Source organism: Rana temporaria, unplaced genomic scaffold, assembly GCF_905171775.1.
Source record: "Rana temporaria unplaced genomic scaffold, aRanTem1.1, whole genome shotgun sequence".
Taxonomy (NCBI): domain Eukaryota; kingdom Metazoa; phylum Chordata; class Amphibia; order Anura; family Ranidae; genus Rana; species Rana temporaria.
Window position 1 is genome coordinate 1 of NW_024404641.1, and position 14,368 is coordinate 14,368.

The following is a 14,368-nucleotide window of genomic DNA, read 5'->3' on the forward strand; positions in this document are numbered from 1 at the left end:
TTATTTTGTAGGCGGAGTGACATTTTTATTTTTGTAGGCGGGGTGACATCTTTTTTGTAGGCGGGGTAACATTTTTATTTTTGTAGGCGGGGTGACATCTTTTTTGTAGGCGGGGTAACATTTTTATTTTTGTAGGCGGGGTGACATCTTTTTTGTAGGCGGGGTAACATTTTTATTTTTGTAGGAGGGGTGACATCTTTTTTGTAGGCGGGGTAACATTTTTATTTTTGTAGGCGGGGTGACATCTTTTTTGTAGGCGGGGTGACATCTTTTTTTGTAGGCGGGGTGACATCTTTTTTTGTAGGCGGGGTGACATCTTTTTTGTAGGCGGGGTGACATCTTTTTTGTAGGCGGGGTGACATCTTTTTTTGTAGGCGGGGAGACATCTTTTTTTGTAGGCGGGGTGACATCTTTTTTTGTAGGCGGGGTGACATTTTTTTTGTAGGCGGGGTGACATCTTTTTTGTAGGTGGGGTGACATCTTTTTATTTTTGTAGGCGGGGTGACATCTTTTTTTGTAGGCGGGGGTGACATTTTTATTTTTGTAGGCGGGGTGACATCTTTTTTGTAGGCGGGGTGACATCTTTTTTGTAGGCGGGGTGACATCTTTTTTGTAGGCGGGGTGACATTTTTATTTTTGTAGGCGGGGTGACATTTTTATTTTTGTGGGCGGGGTGACATCTTTTTTAGTAGGCGGGGTGACATCTTTTTAGTAGGCGGGGTGACATCTTTTTTGTAGGCGGGGTGACATCTTTTTTTGGAGGCGGGGTGACATCTTAAGACATCACACGGCACTCTAGTAGTCAGTAAAGTTATATCCTGGGAGTTCCCCTGGCCCCAGGGGGCCCCGATGTAGACTCACCCATGCATTTCGGAGTGCCACACTTGGCCTGCAACATGTTCTCGCTTCCAACTCCGCCCTTCTGTACCGCCAAGCCGAAATCCGTCACCTGCCAACGGGAGCAGAAAAAACAAATTTACCCAGAACTGTCATTGGCCATCATTAGCGCATTTCTAAGCTCAGCAACGCTTCGCCTGCTTTGTGACGTCACACCGGAGACCCGCTAATGGTATCCAGCAATGATTGCAAATGTTCCCTCATTTTTACCAAAATCTGAGTTCTCTGAAATCTACTGCAGCCAGAATCCAGAGAGCACCTCACATGGGCGGGAGAACGAGACGTCCCGCTTGAGTGCCGCCCTCATATATCACTTCCTCCCAGTCTGAATATAGATATCAGATATTCCAACCAATAACTAGGCAGTACTCGTTTCGGTTACTCAACATGAAACTCAGGTACACAGAGGTAACACTCAGGGACACCCCCCCCCCCTTGCATTCAGGACGGGGTAGACTGTCCAATCAGCAGGGGGAGCTGTTGGAGGAATCCCCCCTCCCTTCCACTCTTCTCGCATCTAATCTACATACACATCCCATAATACCCAAGGCAGAAAGACACAGGAGAACAATGGAACACAGCCACACCCCAAATGAGTACTAGGCAGTACTGGCTTTGGTTGCTCAACATGAACTGTTTGTGGAAACTCAGGTACACAGAGGTAACACTCAGACAATCCCCCCCCCCCCACTTTTGCATTCAGAGCAGTGTAGACTGTCCAATCGGCAGGGAGAGCTGTTGGAGGAATCCCCCCTCCCTTCTCACAGCTTAACCACTTGCCGCCCGCCAATGACAAATTGACGTCGGCAAAGTGGTTTCAATATCCTGAGTGAACGTCATATGACGTCCTCAGGATATTGAGCCGCTGCACGCCCCCGGGGGCGCGAATCGCTGCGATCGTTGTTGCAGGGTGTCCGTCTGATCTCTCACGGAGACTCTTTACCAGGTGATCAGCCGTGTCCAATCACGGCTTATCACGATGTAAACAGGAAAAGCCGGTAATCGACTTTTCCTCACTCGCGTCTGTCAGACACGAGTAGAGGAGAGCCGATCGGCTGCTCCTGTGATGGGGGGGGTTTGTGCTGATCGATTATCAGCACAGCCCCCCCCCCCCCCCCGAGGATGCCCACTGGACCACCAGGGATGCCCACTGGACCACCAGGGATGCAAAACCAAAACACAGGTATGCCACCAGGGATGACAATGACACAAATAATGGATGCCAATCAGTGCCCGCAATGGATGCTAATCAGTGCCTACAATGGGCATCACTGATTGGCAGGCATTGTTTGGCACTGATTGGCATCCATTAGTACAACACATACGAGAGTGCCACCTATCAGTGCCCATCTATGCCCATCCGTGCCACCTATCAGTACCCATCCATGCCACCTATCCGTGCCCATCCGTGCCGCCTATCGGTGCCCATCCATGCCGCCTATCCGTGTCCATCCATGCTGCCTATCCGTGCCCATCTATGCCCATCAATGCCACCACCAATGCCTCTCTGTATACAGAGCTGTCATTAGAAATCCTGGGGCCCCTGGTGAAGCTGCCTTCCTTATGGGGAGAACTGGAACGCATAGCAGAGGAGTGCCGCCAATCAGATGAGCTGAACGCTGAGGCCACCTACCTGACTGTCAAGACTGAGAGACCCTGCGGTCACCGAGGAGCGACAGCCACAGAAGGGGAGCAGCTGGATCCAGTCCTGACCTTGGTGGGCCGAGGACCCTTAACTGAGCGACAAAGAAGACTGGGCCCCCTGCCGGGACCGGGCCCCCTGCCAACCCAATGTCTGCACCCCCTATCAACAGCCCAGCAATCTGATTCGAACTTCCAAGGCCGCTTTGACTGACAGCTGTGAGGAACATCTAATCACCGACTCCTTGATATATCTGATTTCCTGTATGTCAGAGACAACAATGAGCCTGCAGGGGGCGTGTCTGAGAATTCCTTATTACCGCTACAAGCTGGTGTTCCCAGATCGCCAGATCTAAATAAATAGAGAATAGACATAGCAGCCAGGTATCCTTGTTTCTTCCCTGGAGGCCTTCCCTTTCAAATCTTACAAACAGGTGACGTGACGACTCCGCGTTGGGGCGGAGCAGAGCGGGAATGGGTGAGCGCAGACGCGGAATTTACTGACCTTAATGTTCACCATCATCTCCTCGCCCGGCTGGTTCTCGTTACTCTTCACTAAAATGTTCTCCAGTTTGAGGTCTCTGTGGACGATATCTGTGCGGAGACACAAACACCGGGGGTTGGAATCTTCAGGATCATAGAACAAGACTTCAATGTCCCCATCCCCCACGATGGTCAGAACTAAAACCTACAATCTGATTGGACATTACAGACTAAAAAGACACGTTACATCTCCCAAATTCCCCCTTTATATTGCATGTCAGAAGCTCTCTCAGGCAGAATTCCTGACTCTGTTCCCGCCCATGAGGAGTTCTGGGTGTTCCCACCCACTTTTGTATTTCTCCATCCCTGCAGAGTGTTTCTGTTCACCATTGTGTGTTCCAGCTACATTCTTCATAATGTAAAATACATATAAAATTATGCAGGGATGTTGGGAACCCCTCATAATGGGCACAGCGGGTGTACAGACCCGGGAACTCAGCACAGGGATGGTGGGATCCCCTCATAATGGGGCACAGTGGGTGTACAGACCTGGGAACTCAGCACAGAGATGGTGGGAACCCCTCATAATGGGCACAGCGGGTGTACAGACCCGGGAACTCAGCACAGGGATGGTGGGAACCCCTCATAATGGGGCACAGTGGGTGTACAGACCTGGGAACTCAGCACAGAGATGGTGGGAACCCCTCATAATGGGCACAGCGGGTGTACAGACCCGGCAACTCAGCACAGGGATGGTGGGAACCCCTCATAATGGGCACAGCGGGTGTACAGACCCGGGAACTCAGCACAGGGATGGTGGGAACCCCTCCTAATGGGCACAGCGGGTGTACAGACCCGGGAACTTAGCACAGGGATGGTGGGAACTCCTCATAATGGGCACAGCGGGTGTACAGACCCGGGAACTCAGCACAGGGATGGTGGGAACCCCTCATAATGGGCACAGCGGGTGTACAGACCCGGAAACTCAGTACAGGGATGGTGGGAACCCCTCATAATGGGCACAGCGGGTGTACAGACCCGGGAACTCAGCACAGGGATGGTGGGAACTCCTCATAATGGGCACAGCGGGTGTACAGACCCGGGAACTCAGCACAGGGATGGTGGGAACCCCTCATAATGGGCACAGCGGGTGTACAGACCCGGAAACTCAGTACAGGGATGGTGGGAACCCCTCATAATGGACACAAAAGTCTGAATTAAACTGTTTTAATTTTTTAGGTTCTGTAATGGTTGACAGCGTCCAGAAGAGGGAGCCAGTGTGCAGCACAAGACACAATGCCGGTGATGATTATTATCTGTCTGTATATGAAGTATTGATGAGGAATTGTAGTTATTGGTGATCAGTAGATGCAGCTATCAATGTGCACTAAATAAAATTCACCTCCTTTATATCACAGATAGGAGATTACACATCTCTTAACTTCAAAAATTGGGAAACAGGCCAATAAGACTCTTCAAGATACCACACTGGGGCCCCCAGTGTCCTTAGCAGTGAACAGAGCCGGGGCCCCCAGCGTCCTCAGCTTTAAATAGAGCCTGGGCCCCAGCAGTGAATACAACCCGGGGGCCTCTGCGTCCTCAGCAGTGAATAGAGCCCGGGGGCCCCGGTGTCCTCAGCAATGAATAGAGCTCGGGGCCCCGGTGTCCTCAGCAGTGAATAGAGCCCGAGGGCCCCGGTGTCCTCAGCAGTGAATAGAGCCGGGGGCCCCGGTGTCCTCAGCAGTGAATAGAGCCCCAGTGTCAGGATTCTGTACAATATACAATATGATGTGCACTTACCTTTCTTGTGCAGGTAGGTGATAGCGGAGGCCAGGCTGTGAATAATATGTCTGGTTTCCGTCTCTGAAAAGTGCTTTCTGCGTTGGAGGATCTTCTGCAGCTCCCCGCCCTCGCAGAGCTCCATCACCAGGTACATCCGCTGCAAGACAAACCACTAAACCTGAGATGGCGCGTCAGACTGGTGGAGTCTGTAAATTGCATTACCAAGTAATGAGGTTCCCTTCCCAACCCCCTCTGGGATGAAGAAGATTGAAAGACTAGTGGAGAGGCTGACCTTGGTGGTCTCGAAGACTTCCTCCAGGTGGATGATATGTTCATGATTGACTCTCTTCAAGATGGAGACTTCACGTTCCAGCAGCTTGACAGTGGAGCTCCCGGCCTAGAGAACCAAAATCATCCCTCAGTAATTCTACTAATTCCACATATTAAATGATCACTCCGAGGAGAAGATATTTCACTGCCAGGGAAGGAAGGGGGATTGGGGGAGGACACGTTTATCTACACCGAGAGAAGGAAGGGGATTGGTGGAGGACACGCCTATCTACACTGAGAGAAGAAAGGGGATTGGTGGAGGACACGTCTATCTACACCGAGAGAAGGAAGGGGATTGGTGGAGGACACGTCTATCTACACCGAGAGAAGGAAGGGGATTGGTGGAGGACACGTCTATCTACACCGAGAGAAGGAAGGAGATTGGTGGAGGACACGCCTATCTACACCGAGAGAAGGAAGGAGATTGGTGGAGGACACGTCTATCTACACCGAGAGAAGGAAGGAGATTGGTGGAGGACACGTCTATCTACACCGAGAGAAGAAAGGGGATTGGTGGAGGACATGTCTATCTACACCGAGAGAAGGAAGGGGATTGGTGGAGGACACATCTATCTACACCGAGAGAAGGAAGGAGATTGGTGGAGGACACGCCTATCTACACCGAGAGAAGGAAGGAGATTGGTGGAGGACACGTCTATCTACACCGAGAGAAGGAAGGAGATTGGTGGAGGACACGTCTATCTACACCGAGAGAAGAAAGGGGATTGGTGGAGGACATGTCTATCTACACCGAGAGAAGGAAGGGGATTGGAGGAGAACACGACTATCTACACCGAGAGAAGGAAGGAGATTGGTGGAGGACACGTCTATCTACACCAAGAGAAGGAAGTAGATTGGTGGAGGACACGTCTATCTACACCGAGAGAAGAAAGGGGATTGGTGGAGGACATGTCTATCTACACCGAGAGAAGAAAGGGGATTGGTGGAGGACACGTCTATCTACACCGAGAGAAGAAAGGGGATTGGTGGAGGACATGTCTATCTATACCGAGAGAAGAAAGGGGATTGGTGGAGGACACGTCTATCTACACCGAGAGAAGGAAGGGGATTGGTGGAGGACACGTCTATCTACACTGAGAGAAGGAAGGGGATTGGTGGAGGACACATCTATCTACACTGAGAGGAGGAAGGAGATTGGTGGAGGACACGTCTATCTACACCGAGAGAAGAAAGGGGATTGGTGGAGGACATGTCTATCTACACCGAGAGAAGGAAGGGGATTGGTGGAGGACATGTCTATCTACACCGAGAGAAGGAAGGGGATTGGTGGAGGACACGTCTATCTACACCGAGAGAAGGAAGGGGATTGGTGGAGGACACATCTATCTACACCGAGAGAAGGAAGGAGATTGGTGGAGGACACATCTATCTACACTGAGAGAAGAAAGGGGATTGGTGGAGGACATGTCTATCTACACCGAGAGAAGGAAGGGGATTGGAGGAGAACACGACTATCTACACCGAGAGAAGGAAGGAGATTGGTGGAGGACACGCCTATCTACACCGAGAGAAGGAAGGAGATTGGTGGAGGACATGTCTATCTACACCGAGAGAAGGAAGGGGATTGGGGGAGGACACGTCTATCTACACCGAGAGAAGGAAGGAGATTGGTGGAGGACACGTCTATCTACACCGAGAGAAGAAAGGGGATTGGTGGAGGACATGTCTATCTACACCGAGAGAAGGAAGGGGATTGGTGGAGGACATGTCTATCTACACCGAGAGAAGGAAGGGGATTGGGGGAGGACACGTCTATCTACACCGAGAGAAGGAAGGAGATTGGTGGAGGACACGTCTATCTACACTGAAAGAAGGAAGGGGATTGGTGGAGGACACGTCTATCTACACTGAAAGAAGGAAGGGGATTGGTGGAGGACACGTCTATCTACACTGAAAGAAGGAAGGGGATTGGTGGAGGACACATCTATCTACACCGAGAGAAGGAAGGAGATTGGTGGAGGACACATCTATCTACACTGAGAGAAGGAAGGGGATTGGTGGAGGACACATCTATCTACACTGAGAGGAGGAAGGAGATTGGTGGAGGACACGTCTATCTACACCGAGATAAGGAAGGGGATTGGGGGAGGACACGCCTATCTACACCGAGAGAAGGAAGGGGATTGGTGGAGGACACGTCTATCTACACCGAGAGAAGGAAGGGGATTGGTGGAGGACACATCTATCTACACTGAGAGAAGGAAGGAGATTGGTGGAGGACACGTCTATCTACACCGAGAGAAGGAAGGGGATTGGTGGAGGACACGTCTATCTATACCAAGAGAAGGAAGGGGATTGGTGGAGGACACATCTATCTACACCGAGAGAAGGAAGGGGATTGGTGGAGGACACGTCTATCTACACCGAGAGAAGGAAGGGGATTGGTGGAGGACACATCTATCTACACTGAGAGAAGGAAGGGGATTGGTGGAGGAAGGAGATTGGTTAGAGGAAGGAACATCTACCCGCTCTGATTTCAGTCTCACCTTTTCTCGGTTGACTTTCTTAATCGCCCACTTCTTCCCACTTTCATTGTGTGTGGCTTCAATCACAACGCCAAAACTCCCCTCTCCCAGCTTCTTCCCGAAGGTGTAAATTTGCTGAAATAATACAAATAATATAATTGGAGATATATAATAAGGAGAGGGAAGAGAGAGATACAGGGAGGTATCAGTTTAAAAAAACAGATGATGAAGCGGATGTGAACTGATGTACAGTAATACCTTTGATTTCGGGTAACGCGGTTAACAAGCGTTTCGCAATACAGTGGAACCTCGGATTACGAGTATAGCCCATTCCAGAAGAATGCTTGTAATCCAAAGCACTTGCATATCAAAGCGAGTTCCCCCATTGAAGTCAATGGAAACGAAAAAAATTTGCTTCACAATGGCATGCAATACCACATGTGGCCAGAGGCAGGTGGGGGGCGACGGAGAGCCTCGGAAATGGCCAGAAAGGCCCGAGGACAGTTCGGCTGACCTCGGAAAACCTTTAGAAAGACTCTGTTCACAAGCCTTTCCAATGTTTGCCGAGGTCAGCCATTTGGCCAGAGATGCGGGGGCGCCAAGGACATTCGGAGCGGTTTCCGGAGGTGTCTCTGGCACCCCTCCCACCTCTGGCCACATACGGTACTGCATACCATAGAAGTCACTGTGGAATGGATTATCTGAGTTTCCATTGAATCCTATGGGAAAACTCCCTTTGATATACAAGTGCTTTGGATTACAAGCATTCTTCTGGAACGTATTATCTGAGTTTCTATTGGCTCCTATGGGCAGACTCGCTTCGATATACGAGTGTTTTGGATTACAAGCATTCTTCTGGAACGTATTATCTGAGTTTGTATTGACTCCTATGGGGAGACTCGCTTTGATATACAAGTGCTTTGGATTACAAGCATTCTGGAATGCATTATGCTCATAATCCGAGGTTCCACTGTAAATGGATGATCAGTTTTTCCATAGAGATGCATTGATGTCCGTTCTTCATGGATGGGTGAAAACCGGACAGACTGACTGCCTATGCGACGGTCCGGAGGCTTCCGCACCTACAATCAGGACTAATAACGGGCTGGACTGGCAATTACAGGCGCCTGGGACGGAGGTGAGGAATTTCCATTGTGTGAACACGCGACCTCGCTCCTCGTTGTGTGACATTGTCGGCGAGCGTCTTGTGTTACTGCGACGACGGCCCTGACCGGGGGTGACAATACAATGGCCGCCAGAGGGACTGAATGCCAACACGTTATTAAAGATCTGGGAAAAGTCAAGGTGAGGCGTTCTAAGACAAGCCAATCACTGATTTCCACCCGGCTGCTCTTACATGTGACCGTCAAGATAGCAGGAGCTGTAGAATCTGCTGTTGTCAAAAATACAGGCTGTCTGGTACATTGTTTATAAACATTGATCAGACGGGAGATAGAGAGATACAAAGTAACATTGTTTATAAACATTGATCAGACGGGAGATAGAGAGATACAAAGTAACATTGTTTATAAACATTGATCAGACGGGAGATAGAGAGATACAAAGTAACATTGTTTATAAACATTGATCAGACAGGAGATAGAGAGATACAAAGTAACATTGTTTATAAACATTGATCAGACTGGAGATAGAGAGATACAAAGTAACATTGTTTATAAACATTGATCAGACAGGAGAGAGAGATACAAAGTAACATTGTTTATAAACATTGATCAGACGGGAGATAGAGAGATACAAAGTAACATTGTTTATAAACATTGATCAGACAGGAAATAGAGAGATACAAAGTAACATTGTTTATAAACATTGATCAGACGGGAGATAGAGAGATACAAAGTAACATTGTTTATAAACATTGATCAGACAGGAGATAGAGATACAAAGTAACATTGTTTATAAACATTGATCAGACAGGAGAGAGAGATACAAAGTAACATTGTTTATAAACATTGATCAGACGGGAGATAGAGAGATACAAAGTAACATTGTTTATAAACATTGATCAGACGGGAGACAGAGATACAAAGTAACATTGTTTATAAACATTGATCAGACGGGAGATAGAGAGATACAAAGTAACATTGTTTATAAACATTGATCAGACGGGAGACAGAGATACAAAGTAACATTGTTTATAAACATTGATCAGACGGGAGACAGAGATACAAAGTAACATTGTTTATAAACATTGATCAGACAGGAGATAGAGATACAAAGTAACATTGTTTATAAACATTGATCAGACGGGAGACAGAGATACAAAGTAACATTGTTTATAAACATTGATCAGACGGGAGATAGAGAGATACAAAGTAACATTGTTTATAAACATTGATCAGACAGGAGATAGAGAGATACAAAGTAACATTGTTTATAAACATTGATCAGACAGGAGATAGAGAGATACAAAGTAACATTGTTTATAAACATTGATCAGACGGGAGATAGAGATACAAAGGAACAATCACCAAATATGGAAATGTCTATATTTTGTCAATGATGTCACATGGAAGATCCCGCCCTTTTGTTTACTAGATATCATTCGGCGTGAGCGAAGCGATGGGATTGGATGTGTTGAGCATTGTTTTTTTTTCTTTTGGAGGGTCGGCATCGTTTGTCGTGTTTCAGGTGGATGGGCATCACTGGGCAATGTGATTGATGGTGGGTATATATTGTGGGAGTTTTTTTCCCTTTCCTTAACCGCTTAAGGACCAGCGCACGCAAATTTATGTCAGCAGAACGGCACGGACAGGCAAATGGGCGTATATATACGTCCCCTTTATTTTGCCGTTGTGTGGTGGTGGCGGCGCGCTCGTGACCCTGTCGTGAGCTCCGTGGCCGTGGGACTCGAGGACTCTTTGTCCGCCGGTATCCCGCGATCAGGTCACAGAGCTGAAGAACGGGAAGAGGTCAGTGTAAACACAACATCTCCCCGTTCTTCCTAGTGACATGTCACTGATCGTCTGTTCCCTGTCATCGGGAGCAGCGATCACTGATGTGTCACTCGTAGCCACGCCCCCTAACAGTTAGAATCACTCCCTAGGACACACTTAACCCCTTCCCCGCCCCCTAGTGTTTAACCCCTTCCCTGCCAGTCACATTTTTACAGTAATGCATTTTTATAACACTGATCGCTGTACAAATGCCAATGGTCCCAAAAAGGTGTCAAAAGTGTCCGCCATAATGCCGCAGTCACGATAAAAATCGCTGATCGCCCCCATTACTAGTAAAAAAATATTATTAAAAATGCCATAAAACTATCCCCTATTTTGTAGATCAATAAATGCTTATTGCGATATTTTTACCAAAAAATATGTAGAAGAATACGTATCGGCCTAAACTGAGGAAACATATTTTTTTATATATTTTTTCGGGGATATTTATTATAGGAAAAAGTAAAAAATATTGATTTTTTTTTCAAAATTTTCGCTCGATTTTTGTTTATAGCGCAAAAATAAAAACCGCAGAGGTGATCAAATACCACCAAAAGAAAGCTCTATTTGTGGGAAAAAAAGGACGCCAATTTTGTTTGGGAGCCACGTCGCACGACCGCGCAATTGTCAGTTAAAGCGGCGCAGTGCCGAATCACAAAAAGAGGCCAGGTCTTTGGCCAGCCAAATGGTCCGGGGCTCCGCAGGTTGGAGGAGCTCTGCAGGTTGGAGGAGCTCCGCGCGTTAAAATTAGGTCAAGGTTTAGACAACTCTTCAGATGGTCCTACCTGGATTGCAGCTTCATCGTCCATGCGCGTGTGCGGCACTTTGTTCTCGGTGCTGTTGCTGCGCGACCATTGCGACGCCATCTTCCGACTCGCATCACTACTCTCCGGACTCAGCATCTGAAAACACAAAGAGCGACTTAGAAGAACTTTCCACCGAACATTTCTAAACAAGAGGACCTGTCATGTCACCATTACAGGACACGTGACTAAAAGGTTCCGGGGCCGTCCTTCTCATCCTGGAATCACTGAACCCGGAACACAGAAGTAGATCAAGAGCACAGACTTTCACTGGCTGCATGCTTCCCACAAATAACCGGCTCATCATTAGGCAGTAAAGTGAGATCAGAATGACAGTCCCGGAAATTCAATTAGAAGGGAACAAAACCTGCAGTATGTGGATCCTTGTGAATTGCCATGGATTTATATGGCTCTGACCTATACCGCAGCGTTGTACAGAGATCACTGAGCCAGTCACATCAGTCTCTGTACAGAGGAGCTTACACTCTAATGTCCCTTCCCCCCACAGTCACATCAGTCTCTGTACAGAGGAGCTTACACTCTAATGTCCCCTCCCCCCCCCCCACATCACATCAGTCTCTGTACAGAGGAGCTTACACTCTAATGTCCCCTCCCCCCCACAGTCACATCAGTCTCTGTACAGAGGAGCTTACACTCTAATGTCCCCTCCCCCCCACATCACATCAGTCTCTGTACGGAGGAGCTTACACTCTAATGTCCCCTCCCCCCACATCACATCAGTCTCTGTACAGAGGAGCTTACACTCTAATGTCCCCTCCCCCCCACAGTCACATCAGTCTCTGTACAGAGGAGCTTACACTCTAATGTCCCCTCCCCCCACAGTCACATCAGTCTCTGTACAGAGGAGCTTACACTCTAATGTCCCCTCCCCCCCCACATCACATCAGTCTCTGTACAGAGGAGCTTACACTCTAATGTCCCCTCCCCCCCCACATCACATCAGTCTCTGTACAGAGGAGCTTACACTCTAATGTCCCCTCCCCCCCACATCACATCAGTCTCTGTACAGAGGAGCTTACACTCTAATGTCCCCTCCCCCCCCCACATCACATCAGTCTCTGTACAGAGGAGCTTACACTCTAATGTCCCCTCCCCCCCACATCACATCAGTCTCTGTACAGAGGAGCTTACACTCTAATGTCCCCTCCCCCCCCCCACAGTCACATCAGTCTCTGTACAGAGGAGCTTACACTCTAATGTCCCCTCCCCCCCACAGTCACATCAGTCTCTGTACAGAGGAGCTTACACTCTAATGTCCCCTCCCCCCCACATCACATCAGTCTCTGTACAGAGGAGCTTACACTCTAATGTCCCCTCCCCCCCCACATCACATCAGTCTCTGTACAGAGGAGCTTACACTCTAATGTCCCCTCCCCCCCCCCCACAGTCACATCAGTCTCTGTACAGAGGAGCTTACACTCTAATGTCCCCTCCCCCCACATCACATCAGTCTCTGTACAGAGGAGCTTACACTCTAATGTCCCCTCCCCCCCCACAGTCACATCAGTCTCTGTACAGAGGAGCTTACACTCTAATGTCCCCTCCCCCACAGTCACATCAGTCTCTGTACAGAGGAGCTTACACTCTAATGTCCCCTCCCCCCACATCACATCAGTCTATGTACAGAGGAGCTTACACTCTAATGTCCCCTCCCCCCACATCACATCAGTCTCTGTACAGAGGAGCTTACACTCTAATGTCCCCTCCCCCCCACACATCACATCAGTCTCTGTACAGAGGAGCTTACACTCTAATGTCCCCTCCCCCCCACAGTCACATCAGTCTCTGTACAGAGGAGCTTACACTCTAATGTCCCCTCCCCCCCACATCACATCAGTCTCTGTACAGAGGAGCTTACACTCTAATGTCCCCTCCCCCCACAGTCACATCAGTCTCTGTACAGAGGAGCTTACACTCTAATGTCCCCTCCCCCCCACATCACATCAGTCTCTGTACAGAGGAGCTTACACTCTAATGTCCCCTCCCCCCCACAGTCACATCAGTCTCTATACAGAGGAGCTTACACTCTAATGTCCCCTCCCCCCCCACATCACATCAGTCTCTGTACAGAAGAGCTTACACTCTAATGTCCCCTCCCCACATCACATCAGTCTCTGTACAGAGGAGCTTACACTCTAATGTCCCCTCCCCCCACAGTCACATCAGTCTCTATACAGAGGAGCTTACACTCTAATGTCCCCTCCCCCCCACATCACATCAGTCTCTGTACAGAAGAGCTTACACTCTAATGTCCCCTCCCCACATCACATCAGTCTCTGTACAGAGGAGCTTACACTCTAATGTCCCCTCCCCCCCACAGTCACATCAGTCTCTGTACAGAGGAGCTTACACTCTAATGTCCCCTCCCCCCCACATCACATCAGTCTCTATACAGAGGAGCTTACACTCTAATGTCCCCTCCCCCCCACATCACATCAGTCTCTGTACAGAGGAGCTTACACTCTAATGTCCCCTCCCCCCACATCACATCAGTCTCTGTACAGAGGAGCTTACACTCTAATGTCCCCCCCCCCCACACATCACATCAGTCTCTGTACAGAGGAGCTTACACTCTAATGTCCCCTCCCCCCCACAGTCACATCAGTCTCTGTACAGAGGAGCTTACACTCTAATGTCCCCTCCCCCCACAGTCACATCAGTCTCTGTACAGAGGAGCTTACACTCTAATGTCCCCTCCCCCCCACAGTCACATCAGTCTCTGTACAGAGGAGCTTACACTCTAATGTCCCCCTCCCCCCACAGTCACATCAGTCTCTGTACAGAGGAGCTTACACTCTAATGTCCCCTCCCCCCCCACATCACATCAGTCTCTGTACAGAGGAGCTTACACTCTAATGTCCCCTCCCCCCCCACATCACATCAGTCTCTGTACAGAGGAGCTTACACTCTAATGTCCCCTCCCCCCCCCACATCACATCAGTCTCTGTACAGAGGAGCTTACACTCTAATG

At 49.0% G+C, this 14,368-nt stretch overlaps 1 protein-coding gene across 1 annotated transcript in view; it reads right to left on the reverse strand.

The window, feature by feature from the left end:
* Window positions 1–773: 773 nt before the first annotated feature.
* Window positions 774–14,368, reverse strand: part of STK33 (serine/threonine kinase 33) — a 43,044-nt gene continuing 29,449 nt past the window's right edge. The window contains exons 2-7 of the mRNA XM_040334803.1: window positions 11,359–11,475; window positions 7,641–7,754; window positions 5,096–5,200; window positions 4,822–4,960; window positions 3,044–3,132; window positions 774–949 (exon numbers count right to left, since the gene is read on the reverse strand). Of these exons, the coding sequence (XP_040190737.1) occupies window positions 812–949; window positions 3,044–3,132; window positions 4,822–4,960; window positions 5,096–5,200; window positions 7,641–7,754; window positions 11,359–11,475 (702 nt within the window). The 3' untranslated portion in view covers window positions 774–811. The remainder of the gene's footprint in view (window positions 950–3,043; window positions 3,133–4,821; window positions 4,961–5,095; window positions 5,201–7,640; window positions 7,755–11,358; window positions 11,476–14,368) is intronic.